Source organism: Ornithorhynchus anatinus, chromosome Y2 (assembly GCF_004115215.2).
Source record: "Ornithorhynchus anatinus isolate Pmale09 chromosome Y2, mOrnAna1.pri.v4, whole genome shotgun sequence".
NCBI classification, from domain to species: domain Eukaryota; kingdom Metazoa; phylum Chordata; class Mammalia; order Monotremata; family Ornithorhynchidae; genus Ornithorhynchus; species Ornithorhynchus anatinus.
In genome coordinates this window covers 2,583,491-2,604,521 of record NC_053176.1, presented here as the reverse complement: position 1 = coordinate 2,604,521, position 21,031 = coordinate 2,583,491, and the positions used below count along the sequence as shown (strand labels likewise).

General features: G+C 47.2%; 1 protein-coding gene across 6 annotated transcripts in view; it reads right to left on the bottom strand.

Moving 5' to 3' along the window:
* Positions 1 to 21,031, bottom strand: part of LOC114808660 (ras-responsive element-binding protein 1) — a 205,919-nt gene that overhangs the window by 34,634 nt on the left and 150,254 nt on the right. For all 6 annotated transcript variants that reach the window (XR_005659696.1, XM_039910969.1, XM_039910971.1 and 3 more), the window contains 2 exons: positions 13,960 to 14,149; positions 3,227 to 6,143 (listed from right to left, as the gene is read on the bottom strand). Coding sequence is in view for 5 of the 6 variants with exons in the window: in XM_039910969.1 (XP_039766903.1) it covers positions 3,227 to 6,143; positions 13,960 to 14,149 (3,107 nt within the window). In the remaining variant the exon portion in view is untranslated. The remainder of the gene's footprint in view (positions 1 to 3,226; positions 6,144 to 13,959; positions 14,150 to 21,031) is intronic.

The following is a 21,031-nucleotide window of genomic DNA, read 5'->3' as shown; positions in this document are numbered from 1 at the left end:
CTCTCTACCCCTGCAAATCTGTACTACTTCCCCACAGAGGCCTCTGCTTTCTTGATCCCATCCATCTCTCCAACAGCAACTCTCCCCACCTTGCCCCCCGTCCTCTCTTCCCACTCTCAATGATCAGGTCACCGTTCAACTCCACCCTCTACTCATCTCAACTCTCTCGTCCCCCTTTCCTTCCACCGCTCTGGCTCCACTAACCTATGGCCCTGGGCACTGCTTCTGTCCGCCTTCTACGCTCCTACACTCGAGCTGCTGAGCGCTGCTGGCGAAGGTCCATGCATCAAGCCAACCTTATCCATTTCAACTTTATCCTTTCCTGCCTTAACTCTGCCCTCTCCTCCGCCAGGCAAAACTTCTTTTCTTTGACACCCATGCCTGTCACCCCTGCCAATTGTTCCGGGCCTTTAATTCTCTCCTCAGGCCCCCTGTTCCTCCCCATCCCCCATCCCTCACCCCCAGTGAGCTGGCCACCTACTTCATCATGAAAATTAATACAATCAGGTCTGGGCTCCCCAAAGTCACCCCTCCCCCTTCTGCCTCCCCCTGCCCCCGCCGCCAACCCTCTCCCCTACTTTCCCATCTTTCCCTGAAGTATCTTCAGAGGAGATCTCCTCCCTCCTCGCAAGTGCCAGCCCCTCCACCTGTGCCTCGGACCCCATTCCCTCCCACCTTATAAAAACCATCGTCCCTTCCCTCCTCCCCTCCTTAACTTCTATTGTGAACCACTCACGCTCCAATGGCTTCTTCCCTTCTGCCTTCAAACATGCTCATGTCTCCCCCCATCCTAAAAAAACCCTCTCTCGACCCCACTTTCCCTTCCAGTTATCGCCCTATATCCCTACGACCCTTCCTTTCCAAGCTCCTAGAACGAGTCATCTACATTCGCTGCCTACAATTCCTTAACTCCCATTGTCTCCTGAACCCCCTCCAATCTGGCTTCCGTCCCCTCCACTCTACCGAAACTGCTTTAACTAAGGTCACCCATGATCTCCTTCTTGCAAATCCAATGGCTCCTACTCTATCCTAATCCTCCTCGACCTCTCAGCTGCCTTTGACACTGCTGACCACTCCCTTCTCCTTCACACTTTATCTGACCTTGGCTTCACGGACTCTGTCCTCTCCTGGTTCTCCTATCTCTCTGGCCATTCATTCTCGGTCTCCTTCGCAGGCTCCTCCTCCCCCTCCCATCCTCTAACTTTTGGGGTTCCTCAAGGGTCAGTTCTTGGCCCTCTTCTGTTCTCCATCTACACTCACTCCCTTGGAGAACTCATTCGCTCTCACGGCTTCAACTATCATCTCTATGCAGATGACACACAGATCTACATCTCTGCCCCTGTCCTCTCCCATCCCTTCAGGCTCATATCTCCTCCTGCCTCCAGGACGTCTCTACCTGGATGTCTGCCTGCCACCTATAACTCAACATGTCCAAAACTGAGCTCCTTATCTTCCCTCCCAAGCCCTGTCCTCTTCCTGACTTCCCTATCACTGTGGATGGTACGACCATCCTTCCCGTCTCTCAGGCCCGCAACCTCGGTGTCATATTTGACTTGGCTCTCTCATTCACCCCACACATCCAATCCGTCACCAAAACCAGCCAGTCTCACCTTTACAATATCGCCACGATCCGCCCTTTCCTCTCCACCCAAACGACTATCTTACTGTTACAGGCTCTTATAGTATCCTGGCTGGATTACTGTGTCAGCCTTCTCTCTGATCTCCCTTCCTCCTCTCTTTCCCTGCTCCAGTCTATTCTTCATTCTGCTGCCCGGCTCATCTTCCTGCAGAAACACTTTGGGCATGTCACTCCACTTCTTAAAAACCTCCAGTGGTTGCCAATCAACCTCTGCACAAAACAAAAACTTCTCACTCTAGGCTTCAAAGCTCTCCATCACCTTGCCCCCTCCTACTTCTCCTCCCTCCTCTCTTTCTACTCCCCACCCAGCACGTTCCGCTCCTCTGCCGCCCACCTCCTCACTTTCCCCCGTTCTGTCCTATCCCGCCGTCAACCCCCAGGCCACATCCTCCCGCTGTCCGGGAATACCCTCCCTCCTCACCTCTGCCAAACTAATTCTCTTCCCCTCTTCAAAACCCTACTTAGAGCTCACCTCCTCCAAGAGGCCTTCCCAGACTGAGCTTCCCCTTTTCCCTCTGCTCCCTCTACTCCCCCTCACCTCTCCGTAGCTAAACCCTCTTCTCCCCCCTTTCCCTCTGCTCCTCCCCCCCCCCATACCCTCAGCACTGTACTTGTCCGCTCAACTGTATATATCTTCATCACCCTATTTATTTTGTTTAATGAGATGTACATCACCCTGATTCTATTTATTTGCTATTGTTTCAATGAGATGTTCTTCCCCTTGACTCTATTTATTGCCATCGTTCTTGTCTGTCTGTCTCCCCTGATTAGACTGTAAACCCGTCAAAGGGCAGGGACTGTCTCTATATGTTGCCGATTTGTACATTCCAAGCGCTTAGTAGTGCTCTGCACATAGTAAGCGCTCAATAAATACTTTTGAATGAATGAATCTGTCTCCCTCTCTGCAGTCTCATATTTCCTCCTAACTTCAAGACATCTCTATTTGTATGTCCTCCCATCAGCTCAAACTTATTTCTAAAACAGAACTTTTACTGAGGGTACAGAGGGACTGTCTCTGTTACCGATTTGTACACTCCAAGTGCTTAGTACAGTGATCTGCACATAGTAAGCGCTCAATAAATACTATTGAATGAATAAATATCTGACCAATGGTCATTCTCCCCACCTTCAGAGGCTTAGTAAAATCATTTCTCCACCAGAAGGCCTTCCCCAACTACGCCTTTACTTACTCTTCTCCTACACTCTTCTGTGTCAACTTTGCATTTACATCCTTTATTCACCCCTCCCTTATACCCATAGTATTTATATACTGTTTTAAAATTATATACTGTAAATTACTTATTTATTCAAATTAAGGACTGATTGCCTTTCTAGACTGTAAGCTTGTTGTGGGCTGGGAACACGTCTGCTAATTCCATTGCAGTGTACAAACAGTCCTCTGGAAAGCAAAGAGGATCCCTGGTTGTGAAGGCATGGAAGGGGTGGGATGAAGGACTGAGGGGATGGGAGAAGAGGGGAGTTCAGCCCTCTACTCCCAACCCTGAACTTCCCCCAGTAATTTCTGAGGAACTACTCATTCAGGCAGGACGCCCCACTGGTTCAAGAAAGGTAAGACGAGACACTTACCAGTGTGAGTGAGCACATGACGCTGGAGGGAACTGGTCCAAGAAAAGACCCGAGGGCAGAAAGGGCATATGACCTTCTGTAGGCAGTTGGTGTAAGGGTTCTGCTGGCCCCTCTGCTGCTGTTTGTCCACAGGGCCATCCTGGTTATCACTGCTCATCCTGTTCCAGTCAGCGGCAGCTAGAGTGGCCCCCTCCTCCGTGACATGCTCATCAGCGGGCTGCAGGAATGGGCTGAACTTATTGGTGTCGGTGGTGGCCAGCATGTTTTCAATGCTGGCAAACTCACCACTGGACTCCAAGTCGACACCGCTTCCAATGACTCTGGCCTGATTCTTGGTCACTTTCTTATGGCACCACTTCTTAAAAGAGCTAGCCAGCCCCAGCTCTGGGGAGTCAGCCCCAGGGCTGTCTCTTGGGAGAGGCGGGTCTCCAGGCTCTTTCAGGATGGTTGCAGTGGCAGAATCCCCTTTGGGCTTGGTGGCCCCAGGTTTCTCCAGCCTCAAAGAGCAGCTGGCCAGATTGAAACCAGTGTCAACCACCTCTGCCTTCAGCAAGGCAGGTGCCAATGACACAGAAGAGATAATCTGGGCAATGGAGGCCAATGGGGGCAGCTCTTTAGCCACAGAGGGTTTTGGCAGAAGGGGAGGTGGCTTAGGCCTCAGGGGGCGCAGCAGGGCTGCGTTGCTCAGGAACGATGGGGAGACAATGGGCATGGTGAGGTGTAAAGGGCCTTTCAGGAGCTGGGGCAAGTGTTGAAGAACAGGGACTGTGGTGGTTGTTGCTGCAGGCTTTTCTAAGCTCCTCCTTGATCCGAAGATCACAGACGGGTTTGGGCATGGTGGCTGACAGCCATAAGGTGGGTCACTGCCTCCAGGACCCAGGTCTGGCTTCCAGGCCTTTCCAAGGGCCAGAGGACCATCAATGTCACGCCGGAAGCCCTTGGGAATGGATAGGTCAATGGGCTCCACCAAGCAGTCATAGGGAGCCAGGGAAGAGGGACTGAGAATGGAGGGATTTTCCTGCTTCACCTTCACGAGACTTGGGTCCTTGCTCTTCTGAGAAAAGTCTAGTGGTTCACTGAAGTCTGATAGGGAGTTGCTCGCTGGCTCTAGCTTTATGGAGATGTGAGGTGATGGTGCCCCCCCCCACAAAAAGCCATTCTGGGGCTCAAGGATGGCAGCCAGAGGTTTGTGAACCCCACAAGTACCCTTGCCACTTCCCTTGTTTAGCAACGATAAGAAGGAAGTGGAAGAAGAAGAGGAGGAGGACGATGATGTCGATGACGAGGACAAGGACGATGATGACTCAGGAAGCGGTCCTTTTTGGTATCTGCCCCCTCTGTAGTCCACAGCCAAGACATAGTTCTCAATCTCGCATTCTGGTACATGCAAGTGCTGCTTAAGGATGTGGTGGACACAGCTGCGCTTGGCAGAGAAGGCTGTGCTGCACTCCTTGCACTTGAAGGGTTTGTGGCCCTTCTGGGAGCCACCACTATGGGTCCTCATGTGGATTCGCAAGGCTCGGTAGTGTTTTAAATCCTCCCCACAGACCTGGCACACGGTACCTGGGGAGCAGAAGGCGTCAACCATCTCGGCAGCATTGCTGGAGACATATTCAATATTCTTCTCGATGTCCTTCCGAGTGGCCTTGAGGTGCTTCTTGCGCAGGTGACGCTCGCAGTTGGCCTTGACAGTGAAAGGATAGTGGCAGATCTTACAGATGTAGGGCCGTTCCCCACTGTGCGTGCGCAGGTGGCGAATTAAGGCAGCCTTGTCGGCGGCAATGTAGTCGCAGATGTTGCACTGATATGGGGAGATGCCCAGGTGGGAGCGGACATGGGCACGGAGGACTCCCGAGAAGGTGAACACCTGGTCACAGAAACGGCAGGGGTACAAAACCTTGCGCATGGCCTGGGTCTTTTTGCTGGCTGCTCCAGCAATGATGGCTTTTAGATCCCCTTCCATCACTTCCTGCTTGATCTTGGCCTCCATATTCAAGGGCAACAGGGCCTCAGTGATTCTGTCCTGCTCCAGCTGCGTCTTCACCTCAGGCTGCCTGGGGGCCTCAGTGTTTCGTTGGAAGAAGACCTGCACGGCCGCATGGGGCTGGGCCCCCACCTGGGACTGCAGCAGGGAGGTGGAGGCGGCCTCCACTGTGTTCTTGATCAGCCTCACTGGGGGAGGCAGGAGGCTGGGGTTAATACAGCCCAGGGAGGCCTGCTGGGCACTAATCAGAGGAGGCGGGGTGGAGGTCGCCACGACCATTCGAGGAGTCACCAGGGGCTTTGGCTTCAGTGGGGGCATGTGTTTGAAGATGGACTGCATGGGCATTGAGGGGGCCTTGGAGAGTGGAGGGAGACTGATCTGAGGGGGGACGGAGCAGGCCATCTTCAGGATCTGCTGGATATCGGCCAGCTCGATGGCCGACTCGCTGGAGATGGGCTTGACAACTGTGCTGCTGTCTGGCTGAATTATGAAGCCCTTCTGAAAGGGCTGCAAGGACAGAGGCTTCAACGCCTCCTTGGTTGGAGGGAGAACCCCCAGTGAGCTCCCCAGGCCAGAGGGGTCCAGGGCTGACGTGCTCAGCAGGGCGGGGCTGCCGGGTTCCTGATGTAGGTGGCTCATCTGTGTTTCGAGGCAGACTCCATGGAGGACATCTGATGTCGATGACTCCTGCCGGGTGGGTTGGATGTCTTTGGTGGATCGCAGGCCCAAAGATGCCATGAAGACATTCTGGTCTGGGCTCTCGCCAACTGTGTGGTTGGGCTGGAGTTCATACTTGTCATTTCCCTGATCTCCAACGTGAGTATATGTGTGCAGTGTCAGAGCAGAGAGCATAGGGAATGCCTTGTTACAAGTTTGACAGATAAAATGGTGACATTCACTGATGCATCTTCGCAGATTCGTCTCACACCAGACCTACAAAAAACAAAGGGGAGTGAAACCAAGAGAATGTTATAATTCTAGATCTGATGTTTAAGAATACTTACCTGTCTGCCAATTCTGAACTTTTTATCCTCTGCAAAGAAACAAAACATTTCTCTCCCTCCTGAATGCAAACTATTAGCTCGCTGTGGGCAGGAATGAGTCTCTTTGTTGTTATATTGTATTCTTTCAAGCTTTAGTATAGTGCTGTGCATATAGTAAATGCTCAGTAAATATGACTGACTGACCTATTTTCCTAAATAGGACCAAGCAGCAGGATTTAGAGTATATAGCATGGGTCTGGAAGTCAGAGGACCTGGGTTCTAATCACAGCTCTGCCCACTGCTTGCTGTGTGACTTTGGGTACATTGCTAACTTCTCTGTGTCTTAGTTTCCTTAACTGTAAAATGGGGATTTAGCACCTGTTTTCCCTTCCACTTCGACTGTGAGCCCTATGCAAGATGAGGACTATGACTTACCTAATTAACTTATATTTCCCTCGGGGCTTAGAAAAGAGTTTAAACATAGTAAGAGCTTATTAAATACCATAAAAATAAATTGCCAAACAAGCACTTTGAGAACCCCAGAAGAAATTACTATGGGAAAGTCATGATCATGGCTCGACAACATTTTCAAAAGCAAAATAGAACCCTACAAATTTTCAGTTTGCTTTGGTTTCAAATCAGTAACTATGAACACAAACACAAAACCAGATTTCACAAGGAAGAACTGGAGAGGAAAGGGGGTGGTTGTGGAGATCCATCAATCAATCACTGGTATATACTGAATGCTTACTATGTGCAAAGTAATGTGCTAGATGCTTGGGAAAGTACAATATAATAGATTTGATTAATGAACTCTGCCCAGAGAGGAAGAGATAAAATTTAAAATAGATTAGGGATAGAGGATTTAGTAGAGTATAAGAATACTGACACAGGACTATAGGGTACAAAGTGCTTAAGGGAAACACAGACAAGTAAGTGTGGAGTCGATGCAGATGGGAGGGCAGATATGAGAAATACAAGACTTAGTCTAGGAAGGCCTCTTGAAAGAGATAATTTTAGGAGGGTTTCTAAGGTAGGAAACTGGTGGAATGTTGGATATGAAGAAGGGAGTTCCAAGCCTGAGGGACAAAATGGACAAGGGGTAGATGGTATGATACATGAGATGGAAGACCAGAGATAGGTAGGTGTTAGAAGAGCAGAGTGTCTGAGCTGAATTGAAGTAGGACATTAGTGAGGTTAAGTAGGAGAGTAGATGATTGAGTTTTTAAAGTCAATGGAAAAGTGTTCAATCACTGGAGGATTTTGAGGAAACGGGACATATGGACCAAATGGTGTACCACAGCAGAAGGAAGTATGGACTAAAGAGGGAAGAGACAGAAGGCAGAAAGTTCAGCAAGGACACTGATGGAGTCAGTAGTTAAGGTGGGAAATGATAAGTGCTTGGTTCATTTAGCAAGGTGGCAGTTTGGATGGAGAGGAAAGGTCAGATTCTAGAGCTTTTGCGCAGGAATAACCGACGATAGTTGACGACAATGAATGTCTGGGTTGAATGAGAGACAGGAGAAGCAACATGGCCTAGTGGAAAGATAATGGGCCTGGGCATCAGAGGACCTGGGTTCTAATCCCAGGTCTGCCACTGGTCTCCTGTGTGATCTTGAGCAACACTTTCCTCAACAGTTTCCTTCCTTCCTCCTTCCTTTCATTTGTATTTATTGAGCATTAATCTGTGCAGAGCACTTTACTAAACTCTTGGGAGAGCATAATATAACAATAAAGAGATACATTCCCTGCCCATAAAGAGCTTTCAGTCTAGGGGGGGCAGACATTAATATACACAAATTACATAGATATACACCTACATAAGTGCAAGGGGGCTGGGATGGGGATGAAAAAAGGGAGCAAGTCAGGGCAATGCAGAAGGGAGTGGGAGAAAAGGAAAGGACGGCTTAATCAGGGAAGGCCTCTTGGAGAAGCTGTGCCTTCAGTAAGGTTTTGAAGGGGGAGTGAGTAATTTTCAGATTTAAGGAGGAATGGAGTTTCAGGCAAGAAGTGGGCGAGGGGTTGGCAGTCATATAGACATAATTAAGGTACAATGAGAAGGATAGCATTAGAGGAGCAAAATCTGAGGCTTGGGTTGTAGCAGTTATTTCGCCTTAAACTATTTTTCTTTCCTCATTGACACCCATGCTCATCAGCCCCGCCAATTGTTCCAGACTTTTAACTCTATCCTCAGGCCCCCCGTTCCTCCACCTCCCCCAACCCTCACCCCCATCAGGCCCCCCCCTCCACCTCCACCCTCACCCCAACCCCTCACCCCACCTACTTCATCACGGAAATTAACACCATCAGGTCTGAGCTCCCCAAAGTCACCCCTCCTCCTTCTCCATCCGTCCCTCTCCCAACCCTCTCCCCTACCTTCCCATCCTTCCCAGCAGTATCCTGAGAGGAGATATCCTCCCTCCTCGCAAGTGCCACCCCCTCCAGCAGCGTGGCTCAGTGGAAAGAGCCTGGGCTTCGGAGTCAGAGGTCATGAGTTCGACTCCCAGATCTGCCACTTGTCAGCTGTGTGACTGTGGGCAAGTCACTTAACTTCTCTGTGCCTCAGTTACCTCATCTGTAAAATGTGGATTAACTGTGAGCCTCACGTGGGACAACCTGATTACCCTGTATCTACCCCAGCGCTTAGAACAGTGCTGTGCACATAGTAAGTGCTTAACAAATACCAAACCCGTGCTTCGGACCCCATTCCTACTCACCTTATAAAAACTATAGCCCCTTCCCTCCTCCCCTCCTTAAATTCTATCTAACCAGTCACTCTCCCGCAACCCAAAAAAACCCTCTCTTGACCCCACTTACCCTTCCAGTTATCATCTGTCCTAACTCCCTCCTACCCCTCCTTTCCAAACTCCTAGAACGAGTCAACTATACTTGCTGCCTTGAATTCCCCAACTCCCACTCTTTCCTGTACTCCCTCTAATCTGGCTTCCGTCCCCTCCATTCCACCAAAACTGCCCTCTCAAAGGTTACCAATGACCTCCTTCATGACAAATCCAATGACTCCTACTCTCTCTTTATCCTCTTCAACCTCTCAGCTGCTTTTGACACTGTTGACCACCCCCTTCTCCTCCACACTTCATCTCACCTTGGCTTCATGGACTCCGTCCTCTCCTGCTTCTCCTCTTATCTCTCTGGTTGTTCGTTCTCGGTCTCCTTTGTGGGTTCCTCCTCCCCCTCCCACCCACTAATTGTAGGGGTTCCTCAAGGGTCAGTTCTTGGCCCTCTTCTGTTCTTCATCTATACTCACTCCCTTGGTGAACTCATTTACTCCCATGGCTTCAACTATCACCTTTATGTAGATGACACCCAAATCTACAACTCCTCCCGTTCTCACCCCCTCCCTCCAGGCTTGTATCTCCTACTGCCTTCAGGATGTCTCCTACCTGGATGTCTGCCCGTCACCTAAAACTCAACATGTCTGAGCTCATCTTCCCTCCCAAACCCTGTCCTCTCCCTGACCTCTGTCACTGTGGATGGCACCACCATCATTCCTGTCTCACAGGCCCGCAACCTTGGTGTCATCCTTGACTCAGCTCTCTCATTCACCCCACACATCCAATCCATCACCAACACTTGCCGGTCTCATCTTCAAAACACATCACCAAGATCTGCGCTTTCCTCTCCATCCAAACTGCTATTGTGCTGGTACAAGCTCTCTAATATCCCAACTGGATTATTGTGACAGCCTCCTCTGTGATCTCCCTTCGTCATGTCTCTCCCCACTCCAGTCTATTCTTCATTCCGCTGCCTGGATCATCTTCCTACAGAAACACTCTGGGCATGTCACTCCCCTCCTCAAAAACCTCCAGTGCTTGCATTTTAACCTTTGCATGAAACAAAAATTCTTTATTCTTGGCTTCAGAGCTCTCCATCACCTTGCCCCCCCCACCTCACCTCCCTCTCTCTTTCTACTGCCCACTCTGTACACTCCACTCCAATGACGCTCACCTCACAGTCCCCTATTTATGCCTGTCCCACCGTCAACCCCTGGCTCACATCCTACCACTGTCCTGGAATGCCCTCCCTCCTCATATCTGCCAAATTAACTCTCTTCCTCTTTCAAAGTCCCACTGAGAGCTCACCTTCTCCAAGTCTTCCCACACTGAGCCCCCTATTTCCCTCTGCCCCTCCTCCTCTCTCCATTCACCCCCTCCCGCCTTCTGCTCTTCCCCCTTCCCCCCAGCACTGTGCATATTTGTATATAATACCTATTACCTTATTTATTTTGTTAATGATGTGTACATCTCTATGATTCTATTTATCTTATGTCTATGCTAGGCTGCTTGTTTTGTTTTCCTTTTCTGTCTCCCCAATTTAGACTGTGAGCCCATTATTGGGCAGGGATTGTCTCTATCTGATGTTGAATTGTACACTCCAAGCACTTAGTACACTACTCTGCATATAGTGAGCATTCAATAAATACTATTGAATGATTGAATGAATAGTAGGAGAAAGGTGAGGCAAGGAAGGAGGGGGGTAAGGTGATTGAGAGCTTTGAACCCAAAGGTGAGGAGTTTTTGTTTGATGGAAAGGTGGATGGGAAACACTGGAGTTTCCTGAGGAATGGAGAAACATATCCTCAACATTTTGTAGAAAAGTGATCCAAGCAGCAGAGTGAAGTATGAACAGGATTAGGGAGAGACTGGAGACTGGGAGATAAGCAAAGTGGAATCAACAGGTTTGGCAACAGATTGAATATATGGGTTGAATGACAGAGAGGAATAAGGATAATGTGAATGTTAATTGCTTGTGAGACAGGAAGGATGGTGGTGCCATTTAGAGAGATGGGAAAGTCATGGGGAGGAGACGGTTTGGGTGGGAAGATAAGGAGTTATGTTTTGGACAAGTTTAGCTTGAGGTAATAGGACAGCCAAATAGAAATGTCTTGAAGGCAAGAGGAAATGCATGACTGCAGGGAGGGAGAAAGAGATCAGGGCTGCAGATGCAGATTGGGTGTCATCTGCATAGAGGTAGTAGTTGAAGCCATGGGTACATGGATGAGTTATCCAAGGGAGTGGGTGTAGATGGAGAATAGAGGGGGACCCAAAACTGAACCTCGAAGGACCTCAATAGTTAAGGGTGCCATTAAACAATTAAACAAACAAAAAAAGAGTGAGAAAAATAATGCCTAGGTTATGGGCTTGTGAAACAGGATTGTGGTATTGTCTACAGTAATAAAGAAGTCAAGGGGAGGACAGCATTTGGGTGGGAAGATGTTGAGCTCTGCTTGGACATTCATTCAATCATTCAATAGTATTTATTGAGCACTTACTATGTGCAAAGCACTGTACTAAGCACTTGGAATGTACAAATTGGCAACAGATACAGTCTCTGCCCACTGACGGGCTTACAGTCTAATCGGGGGACAGAGACAGACAAAAACAATAGCAATAAACAGAATAAAGGGGATGAACATCTCATTAAAACAACAGCAATAAACAGAATCAAGGTGACATACATCTCATTAACAAAATAAATAGGGTAATGAAAATATATACAATTGAGTGGTCGAGCATAGTGCTGAGGGGAGGGGAAGGGAGAGGGGGAGGAGCAGAGGGAAAGGGGGGAAAAAAGGGCTTAGCTGAGGGGAGGTGGAAGGGGAGAGGAGGAGCAGAGGGACAAGGGGAAGCTCAGTCCGGGAAGGCCTCTTGGAGGAGGGGAGCTCTAAGTAGGGTTTTGAAGAGGGGAAGAGAATTAGTTCGGCAGAGGTGAGGAGGGACGGTATTCCAGGACAGCGGGAGGATGTGGCCCAGGGGTCAATGGTGGGATAGGTGAGAACGGGGGAAGGTGAGGAGGTGGGCGGCAGAGGAGAGGAGCGTTCGGGGTAGGCAGTAGAAAGAGAGAAGGGAGGAGAGGTAGGAGGGGGCAAGATGATAGAGAGCCTTGAAGCCTAGAGTGAGAAGTTTTTGTTTCGTGTGGAGGTTGATAGTCAACCACTGGAGGTTTTTAAGAAGGGGAGTGACATGCCCAGAGGGTTTCTGCAGGAAGATGAGTCAGGCAGTGGACTGGATAGACAAGAATAGACTGGAGCAGGGAGAGACAGGAGGAAGGGAGATCAGATAGAAGGCTGACAAAATAATCCAGCTGGGATATTATGAGAACCTGTAATAGTTAAATAGCCGTTTGGGTGGAGAGGAAAGGGCAGATCTTGGCGATATTATAAAGGTGAGACCAGCAGGTCTTGGTGATGGATATGTTGGACATGTTCAGTTTGAGGTGTTGGAGGGATCTAAGTACAGATGACCTGAAGGCAGGAGGAAATGTGATACTGACATAGGGGAGAAGTTAGGTCTAGAGAGACAGACTTGGGAATCATCTGCCTAGAGATAGAGTTGTAGCTGTAAAAATGAATGAGTTGTCCAAGGACATGTAAATGGAACCCAGAACTGAACTTGAGAGACTCCCATAGTTACAAGGCACTGGGACAGCCTGTGATAGAGACTGAGAAGGAACACCCAGAGTGATGGGCGTGGACATGGAGTTGTTGAGGGTTGTGTTAAAAGTCTGATACAGTTGTTGAGGGAAATGAGCATGGGAGTCAATAAGGATAGAGTACTGTTCTCAGGTGGAAGAGAGGGCAGTAACTGAAGGTATCACTCAGGACTCTGAATTGCAAGTAGCCTTAAATTCTGCTGTTAGTCACAGCACTCTACTGATTTTGGTTTCTACTTGTCTTTTATGCTGTTTTACTTTTTTATCACTCATTTTATATGTGTCACCAGTCCTTTCTCCCACCTCATATCCTGAGACTGTGAGCCCTTGACGGAACAAAACTAATTTCCACCTGCATTCTTTCCCAACTCTCTGAATACAGTTAGTGCTTAATAAATACTAATGCTAAAGGTGAGGGTTGGCCCTGGGTATGTATCTTTCCTTGAAAAAAAACAAACAACAAAAAACCTATTAACATTCAATTCCACTTTGTGGAGTAAGAAAACAGAGCACCATAACTAGTGTTCTGTTCATGAGAAGTACTGTGATTTAGTGGAAAGAGCACGGGTTTGGGAGTCAGAGGACGTGACTTCTAATCCCACCTCCACCAGTTGTCTGTTTTGTGATCTTGGGTACGGCACTTAACTTCTCTATGCCTGAGTTACCTCATCTAAAATGGGAATTGAGACTGTAAGCCCCATGAGAGTCAATCTAATAATTTTGTATCTATCCCAACACCTAGAACAGTGCTTGGCATATAGTAAGCCCTAAACAAATATCATCATTATTATTCTATTAAACTCTCAGATTTTAAGACTTCTGTGAAACACTTCAGGTTAGACAAAAGGAACTCTGGTTAACCAGAGTGTACAAGATTAAATTATAAGGAGAAAATCTTAGTGCTGTCATAACATGGCAAGCCTCTAAATGAAGGTGCTTTTGTGACTTCATACCATGCACTTTCTCTGTGTCAAGCAGTGTACCAAGTACTGGAGTAGATTCAAAATCATCAGATCAGACACATTCCTTTTAATATATGGAATTCAGTTTACACAGTACAGGTTACTTATTTTAAGAACCCGAGGCTCTGACTTGCCCAAGATCAGTTAGCAGGCAAGTATTAGAGTGGTTTCAAAACCAGGTTCTCTGGCTCCCGAGCTTGCGATCTTTCCCCTGGGTCATGCTACTTGGCAATGATATAGGGCAATATTCTTGATGTTTTGAAAAGGGAAATTCGATGGAGAATTTGATGGAGCTAAATTCAAATCCTTAAATAGGCATGTCTAATTCTGCATTCAATAGTTAAGACAGGGTACCTGAGAAATGTGAGGAAACTTCCTACAGGAGAAGTCAATGAATCCTAAATCATGGAAACCAGCAGGAATCGAAGGGTTGTTCTGGATGAAAGGCTTTCCTTTTGGGTCTCGTGGAAATTGTCTGTGGATAACTGCATTGTGACGCAGCAGTCCCCGGTGGGTACGGAAGCTAATACAGCAAATGTCACATCTGCAGGGGAGGCAGAAACATGTCAAAATTCTGAGTGAGATTTCTCAAGTCAACTTATACACCATTTTGTACCTGTGAATTAATTAAAAACACACACTATAAGATATTTTCATCGTAGGATTCTAACAATAGTTAAAATCCTCTGTACCTAGAAACATCACCAACCTTTCCTTTAAGAAATTCACTTTCAACCAGTTAATAGCCAGTTTACCCAGAGGAAACAGAAAAAACATAGAGCATGCAACTCCTGGCTCTCTGTTTCTCCCAAGCTTCACCTTCTGATTGTACCTCACTCGGCTGTCCCACTACCATTGTCTTTCTCACCAACACACAATATTGAAATCAAGATTAGAATGCAAGTAAAGCTTTGTTATATGGACAGTTTAAACAGTATGAACAGTCTACAAGGGAAAGGACTGAAAAATCCCAGTGATATATGTTGAGCCAGTGGGAAGGGGAAGGGCTGAAGGAAGAAAAGAGCAAGAGACACCCATACAACCTCCCATCTCACAGACAACAACTCTTGACAGTTTAGCTAAAATAAAACCAGCGTGTAAAGCCAATGCTCAGAAACACTTACCAACCAACTACTTATGTATTCATATTAGTGTCTATGTCCCCCTCATTATGGGCAGGGAACATGTCTGGCAATTCTCTCGTACTATATTTTCCCAAGCACTTAGTGGCGTGATCTGTATACAGTAAGGGTTCAATAAACACTATTGATAAGGGTCTTTATCAGCTTAAAACACTTGACTCCACAGAACCAGCCACTCCTAAGGTCTCTTTGTCACGTTGTTTCTAAATAGTTCTCCAAAGACTATCAATCAATAGAAGTCAATGTAAATCCTTCCCCTATATAACTGAGGGAGGCAGAGAGGCTGCAGAGTTCATCATTCTCATAGGATTTGCAAACCTCATTTTGGCTTGTTAGCCTTACAACCTTACACTGCTAGAAACGCAGAGCCAGTTTGCCCTGCAGGAATCAACAACACTAACATTTAAATACCCTGGAACTAAAATATGAATGCAGTGCCAGGAATTCAGGCTCATGGTTAAAGTTATTGCCAAATCACAGAAATAAATTACATAACTAATTTGATAAAACCAGGGGCAGGAACAGAAGAGGTGGGGCACTATATTACTCCACTGAAGTTAAAATAATTCTTTTGTATCTGATGGGTCACCAAAGTGCCGCAAAAGAACTTAACATTTTTTATTTTGAGTACCTGTTTATTTTTATTTTCTCAATAGAAATAGTCTGTTGAACCTAAAGGCTAACTTTTCCAAACACAACTTAGCAAGAAGCCAAATTAGATTACTTTGCATATTAGGTCTGCCAACATGTATTGAAGCAGCATGGCTTAGTGGAAAGAGTCCAGGCTTGGAAGTCAGAAGCTATGAATTCTAATCCCACTTCTGCCACTTAATAATAATGATGGCATTTGTTATGCGCTTACTATGTGCAAAGCACTGTTCTAAGTGCTGGGGAGGATACAAGGTCATCAGGTTGTCCCACGTGGGGCTCACAGTCTTAATCCCCATTTCAGAGTTGAGGTAACTGAGGCACAGAGAAGTCAAGTGACTTGCCCAAAGTCACACAGCTGACAAGCAGCAGATCCGGGATTAGAACTAATGACCTCTAAGTCCCCAGCCCATGCTCTTTTCACTAAGCCATGCTGCTTCCACTTGCCAGCTGTGTGACTTCGGGCAAGTCACCTAACTTCTCTGGGCTTCAGTTACCTCATCTGTAAAATGGGGGTGAAGCCTGTGAGCTCTATGAGGGCACCCTGAATACCTTGTATATAATCCAGGTCTTAGAACAGTGCTTTGCACATAGTAAGCGCTTAAAAAGTGCCATTATTGTTATAATTATGTATTAAATATCAATGCTCATCACATATAGAGGAATTTTAACCTGGAAGATGAATGAGGTGAGGCAAGGTGGAGTGAGGATTACACACAACTAAAAACCGACGAGACCAGAGGACTGAAAACATTCTTAACTAAAGCCAAGGAAGAGGTGGGGAATATTGGAAGGAAGAGATGTTCAAAAGCAGCAAAAAACACAGTAATTATTTAGGGTTTAGTTGTAAAACCTTCTCTTCACGCTCCCAAACAGGAAAAAATTACTGTTTCTTACCACACAGGGCAAAGCATACAGTTTATTGAAAACAACCACCAAAATTAAGAATCTGCAAAGGATCCCCCAGCCTGTTGAAGATGACAATGTGTTTTTTTGACATTTTGTCAAAATAATGTAAAGTGCCTTTGTGTATTTTCACAATACAGTAACTTGCTTTGTCATGCCAACTGAGGAAACAAAGTTAAACTGTGACCTCACGAACTGACTTTACTCAAGATGTTTAATCCAGGCCCACAAGACTTTGGGTCAGTTCAATTCCATCCATTTGAGGGGCATTTAGTAAATTTTTTAAGATGATGAAAGCATTCCTATTGTAAATCATCCCTAAAATTTGAAACGTGAAACCTCAATCACCTCACAAAATTTCCTAGTCTTCAGTATATGCTGTACGCCAGCAAACCAGACATTGCCCGGCCCTTAGTGGAAAGTACTGTTGCAGCTAAGAAGCACTATTTTCCAGTTCCAGCTTCCTCAGAAATAAAATAATTACAAAACCCACCAGGACTCTGACATTTTGTTCCCAATCTGCTGAGGCCGAGAAGTGGTCATTTCTTCAACGTTCCCCTCTTGCCTGCAGTCAGTCCTGTTTCCTCAGGGGAAAACACAGGTCAGGTTGCAGCTACCTAATCCCCAGATGACAGTGGATTAGGTAATCCACAGATGACATCAACAGCTGCCTGCCCTCACACCATTCCAGCCCCTACATTCTCCTACGTTCACACCAGCTCATCCTGTTTTCTCCTAATCACTGGTCTCTTCACTTTCAAAGACCCAAGGACAATTCAACCATCTCCTCATAGTATCACCAGATTAAGTAGTTATTCTTGTTTTTTACCTTAATTATAAGGTTTAAACTTCACCAATCGCACCAAAACCTTTCAATCCCCCACCTTCAGCCAGCCCACCCCAGTTCTCCCTTCCCACCACACCTCCCCCAACCCCTCCGACACCCCCCAGCTCCATCCCTAAAATAGTTTCCCAGCTCAACTTGTCATGTCCCTCCCCTTACACCAGCCACCATTAACTCAGTTCCTTCCAACCCCTCTCCAACCGCTGCTCTGACCCCTCATGCCAGAACCCAACCCATAGCCTCAACCAAGTGAAGCTTGTGGAACCCCTGCTCTATCAAGGGGAAGCTTCCCTTCATCCTTTCCATGTTCTTTATCCAGTTACTCCTCCTCATCATCATTGAAATCTGGCTGTCTCCTGATGATTCAGTCCCTCCTGCTGTGTCTCCGGAGGAGGTCTCATCCTCTTCCACTCCTCCAGATTTACTGGGGAAGAAGGGGGTGTGGCTTTCTTCTCCCACCCCAATGTTGCTTTCATACCATTCAACCTCCCTCATCCCTTTCTTTCCCTTCCTTCAAATCTCACATCATCTACCTTTCCCACCCACTCCAGATTCTATTTACAGTCATTCATTCATTAATTCAGTCATTCATTCAACTGTATTTACTGAGTGCTTCTGTGTACTTGCAAAGTACAATACAGCAATAAAGAGAGGCAATACTGGTCCACAACTGGTTCACAGTCTAGATGAGGGGAGACGGACATCAATACAAGTTAAAAGGCATGAGTATAAAATAAACAGAATTATATATACATACAAAAGTGAGGTGGGGTGGGTTGGGAGAGGAAAGGGAATGAGGCAGGGTGGGATGGAAGGCAGTGGATGCTGAGGAAAAGTAGGGCTTAGGAGGAGGAGTAGGAGATGCACCTTCAGTGGGGCTTTGAAGTCAGGGAGAGTGAGGAAGGGCACTCCAGACCAGAGATAGGATGTGGGTCAGGGGTTGGCGACGAGACAGGCAAGATGGAGGGATAGTAGGAAGGTTAGTACCAGAAGAGTGCAGTGTGAGGGCTGGGATACTGAAGTTGAGTTGGGATACTGAATTTGAAGGGAGATGAGTTAAGAAGGGGCAAAGTGACGGAGAGCTTTAAAGCCAACAGTGAGGAGTTTTTGTTAATGGAAGTGGATATGCAAACACTGGAGATTTTTGAGGAGGAGGCTGACATGCCCTGTATGTTTGTGCAGAAAGATAATCAAGGCAGCGGACTGAAATATGGACTAAGTACTGAGAGGCAGGAGGTTGGGTGGGAAAAAGGAAGCTGATGCAATAATCTAAGCAGGATAATAATAATGTTGGTATTTGTTAAGCGCTTACTATGTGCAGTGCACTGTTCTAAGTGCTGGGGTAGATACAGGGTAACCAGGTTGTTCCACATGAGGCTCACAGTTAATCCCCGTTTTGCAGATGAGGTAACTGCGCCACAATGAAGTTAACTGACTTGCCCACAGTCACACGGCTGACAAGTGGCAGAGCCGGGATTCGAACCCATGACCTCTGACTCCCAAGCCCGGGCTCTTTCCACTGAGCCACGCTAACTGTACTAAGGTGGTAGTGGTGGATGGAGAGAAAAGGACAGATCCTGGTGATGCTGTGAAGGTGAGAACGGCAAGATTTGGTGACGAATTGGATATGTGGGCTGAATGAGAGAGCGGTGTCAAGAGTGACAACAAGCTTTTGGGTTTGTGAGACGGGAAGGATGGTTGTGCCACCTACAATAACGGGAAAGTTTGGGGGAGGACAGGGTTTGGGAGGGAAGATGAGAAGCTCTGTTTTCGACATACTGAGTTTGAGATGGTGGGAGGACATCCAAGTCCTATTTCCATGTAGAAATGTCCTGAAGGCATGGGGAGATGCAAGCCTGGAGAGAGGGAGAAGACGGGAAGATAAGTAGATCTGGGTATCATCTGCACAGACATGGTAGTTGAAGCTGTGGGAACGAATAACTTCTCCAAGGGAGTGAGTGTAAATGGACAATACAAAGGGACTAAAAACTGAACCTTGATGAACCTCCAAAATTAAGGGATGAGAGGGGGAAGGGGAGACTGCAAAAGAGACTGAGAATGAATGGTCAGAGACAAGAGGAGAACCAGGATACATGGTTATATTACGTATCCAAGAGAAGGGGATGGTCCATAGTGTCAAAGGCAGAAGAGAGGCCAGGAAGGATTAGGATGGTGCAGGAGCTGTTGGATATGGCAAGGAGATCAAAGGGACTTCTCAGAAGGTGGTTTCAGTGGAGTGAAGGGGATGGAAGACAGATTGGAGGGGGTCAAAGAGAAAGTTGAAGGAGAGGACTTTAATGCAGCAAGTATAGATGACTTGCTCAAGGAGTTTGGAAAGGAAAGGTAAGAGGGAGATAGAAGTAACTGGAGAGGGCTGTGGGATCAAGGGAGGGTTTTTTTTAGGATCGGGGAAGTGAGGATGTGTTTGAAGACACTGGGGAAGGAGCCATTGGAAAATGAGCAATTGAAGATGATAGTCAAGGAGGGAAGAAGGGAAGGGGTGAGAAGGAATGGGGTTCATTGAGCATGTGGAGGGGTGGCATCTGAGAGGAGGAAGATCTGCTCAGGAGTCCTGTATCTGCCCCAGTGCTTAAAACAGTGCTCTGCACATAGTAAGCGCCTATCAAATACCAACATTGTTGTTGTTGTTGTTATTGTTGCTCCTGGGAAGGATGGGAAAGTTGAAGAGGGAGCTGAGGGGGACGACTGCAGAGGGGGAGGGGTGGTTTTGGGGAGCTCACACTTAATGGCATTAATTTTCTTAATAAAGTAGATGGCCAGATTCTTGTGGGGTGAGGTTGGAGGGGACTACGACGGGGGCCTGTGGAGGGAATTCAGTGTCCAGAACAACAACTGGCAAGGGGGATGGGCATGGGTGTCAATAAGGGAAGAGAAATAATTTTGCCAGGCAGAGGAGAGGGCAGAGTTAAGGCAAGAAAGGACAAACTTGAAGAGGACAAGGCCTGATGTTTAGATTTCTGCCAGCAGTATTCAGCAGCTTGACCATAAGAGCTAAGGAAGCAGAGAGTGCAGTGATCCTGGGCTGTAGGTCAGTAGTATGAAAGTGACAAATAGATAGGGGAGCAAGAGATGAGTTGAGTAGAAAGGATGGTGTAGAGAGCATCTATCTGGTCATCAAGAGTAGGTAGATTAGGTATGGAGGCTAGGTAGGGTGTGATGCGCTGAGAGAGATGGATGGGGTTGAGAGATTGGAGGTCTCTGCAGGGTATACATATTTATATGGAGGAGGAATGTGGTAGAGGAGGCATGTGAGAAGGCTGTGGTCAGAGAGAGGGATTTCAGAGTTGATGAAGGTAGAGATTGTGCAGCATTTAGTGATGATGAGATGAGTGTGTATCCAAATTGGTGGGTGGAGGAAGTGAGGTGGAGCAGGAGGTCGGTGGAGTTGAGTGATAGAAGGCAGGTGGCAGAGGGGTCAGCAGGTAGACTTATGTGGATGTTGAAGTCTCCATGAACCAAAGTGGGCATGGAAAACATTTAATATGGAAAACATTAAGCGCTTAAGATAGTGCTCTGCACATAGTAAGCACTCAATAAATACTACTGAAAGAATGAAAAATGAGAGAAGGCATGTGAGAAAGTGGTCAAAATGGTTAAAGTTGGAGGCAGGACCTGGGGGGCACAAGATGACAGCTAGAAGGATCTAGAAGGGATGGTGGAAGCAGATGATATGGGCTTCAAAGGAAGGAAAAGAAAGGTAAGGGGGCAGAGGGATGGTGTGAAAGTGGCAATGGGGAGCCAGAAGTAAGCCAACACCTCCTCCTTGCCCAGTGAGTCTAGGGGAGTCATCGACACCCATGCCTGTCACCCCTGCCAATTGTTCCTTACCTTTAACTCTCTCCTTAGGCCCCCTGTTCCTCCCCCT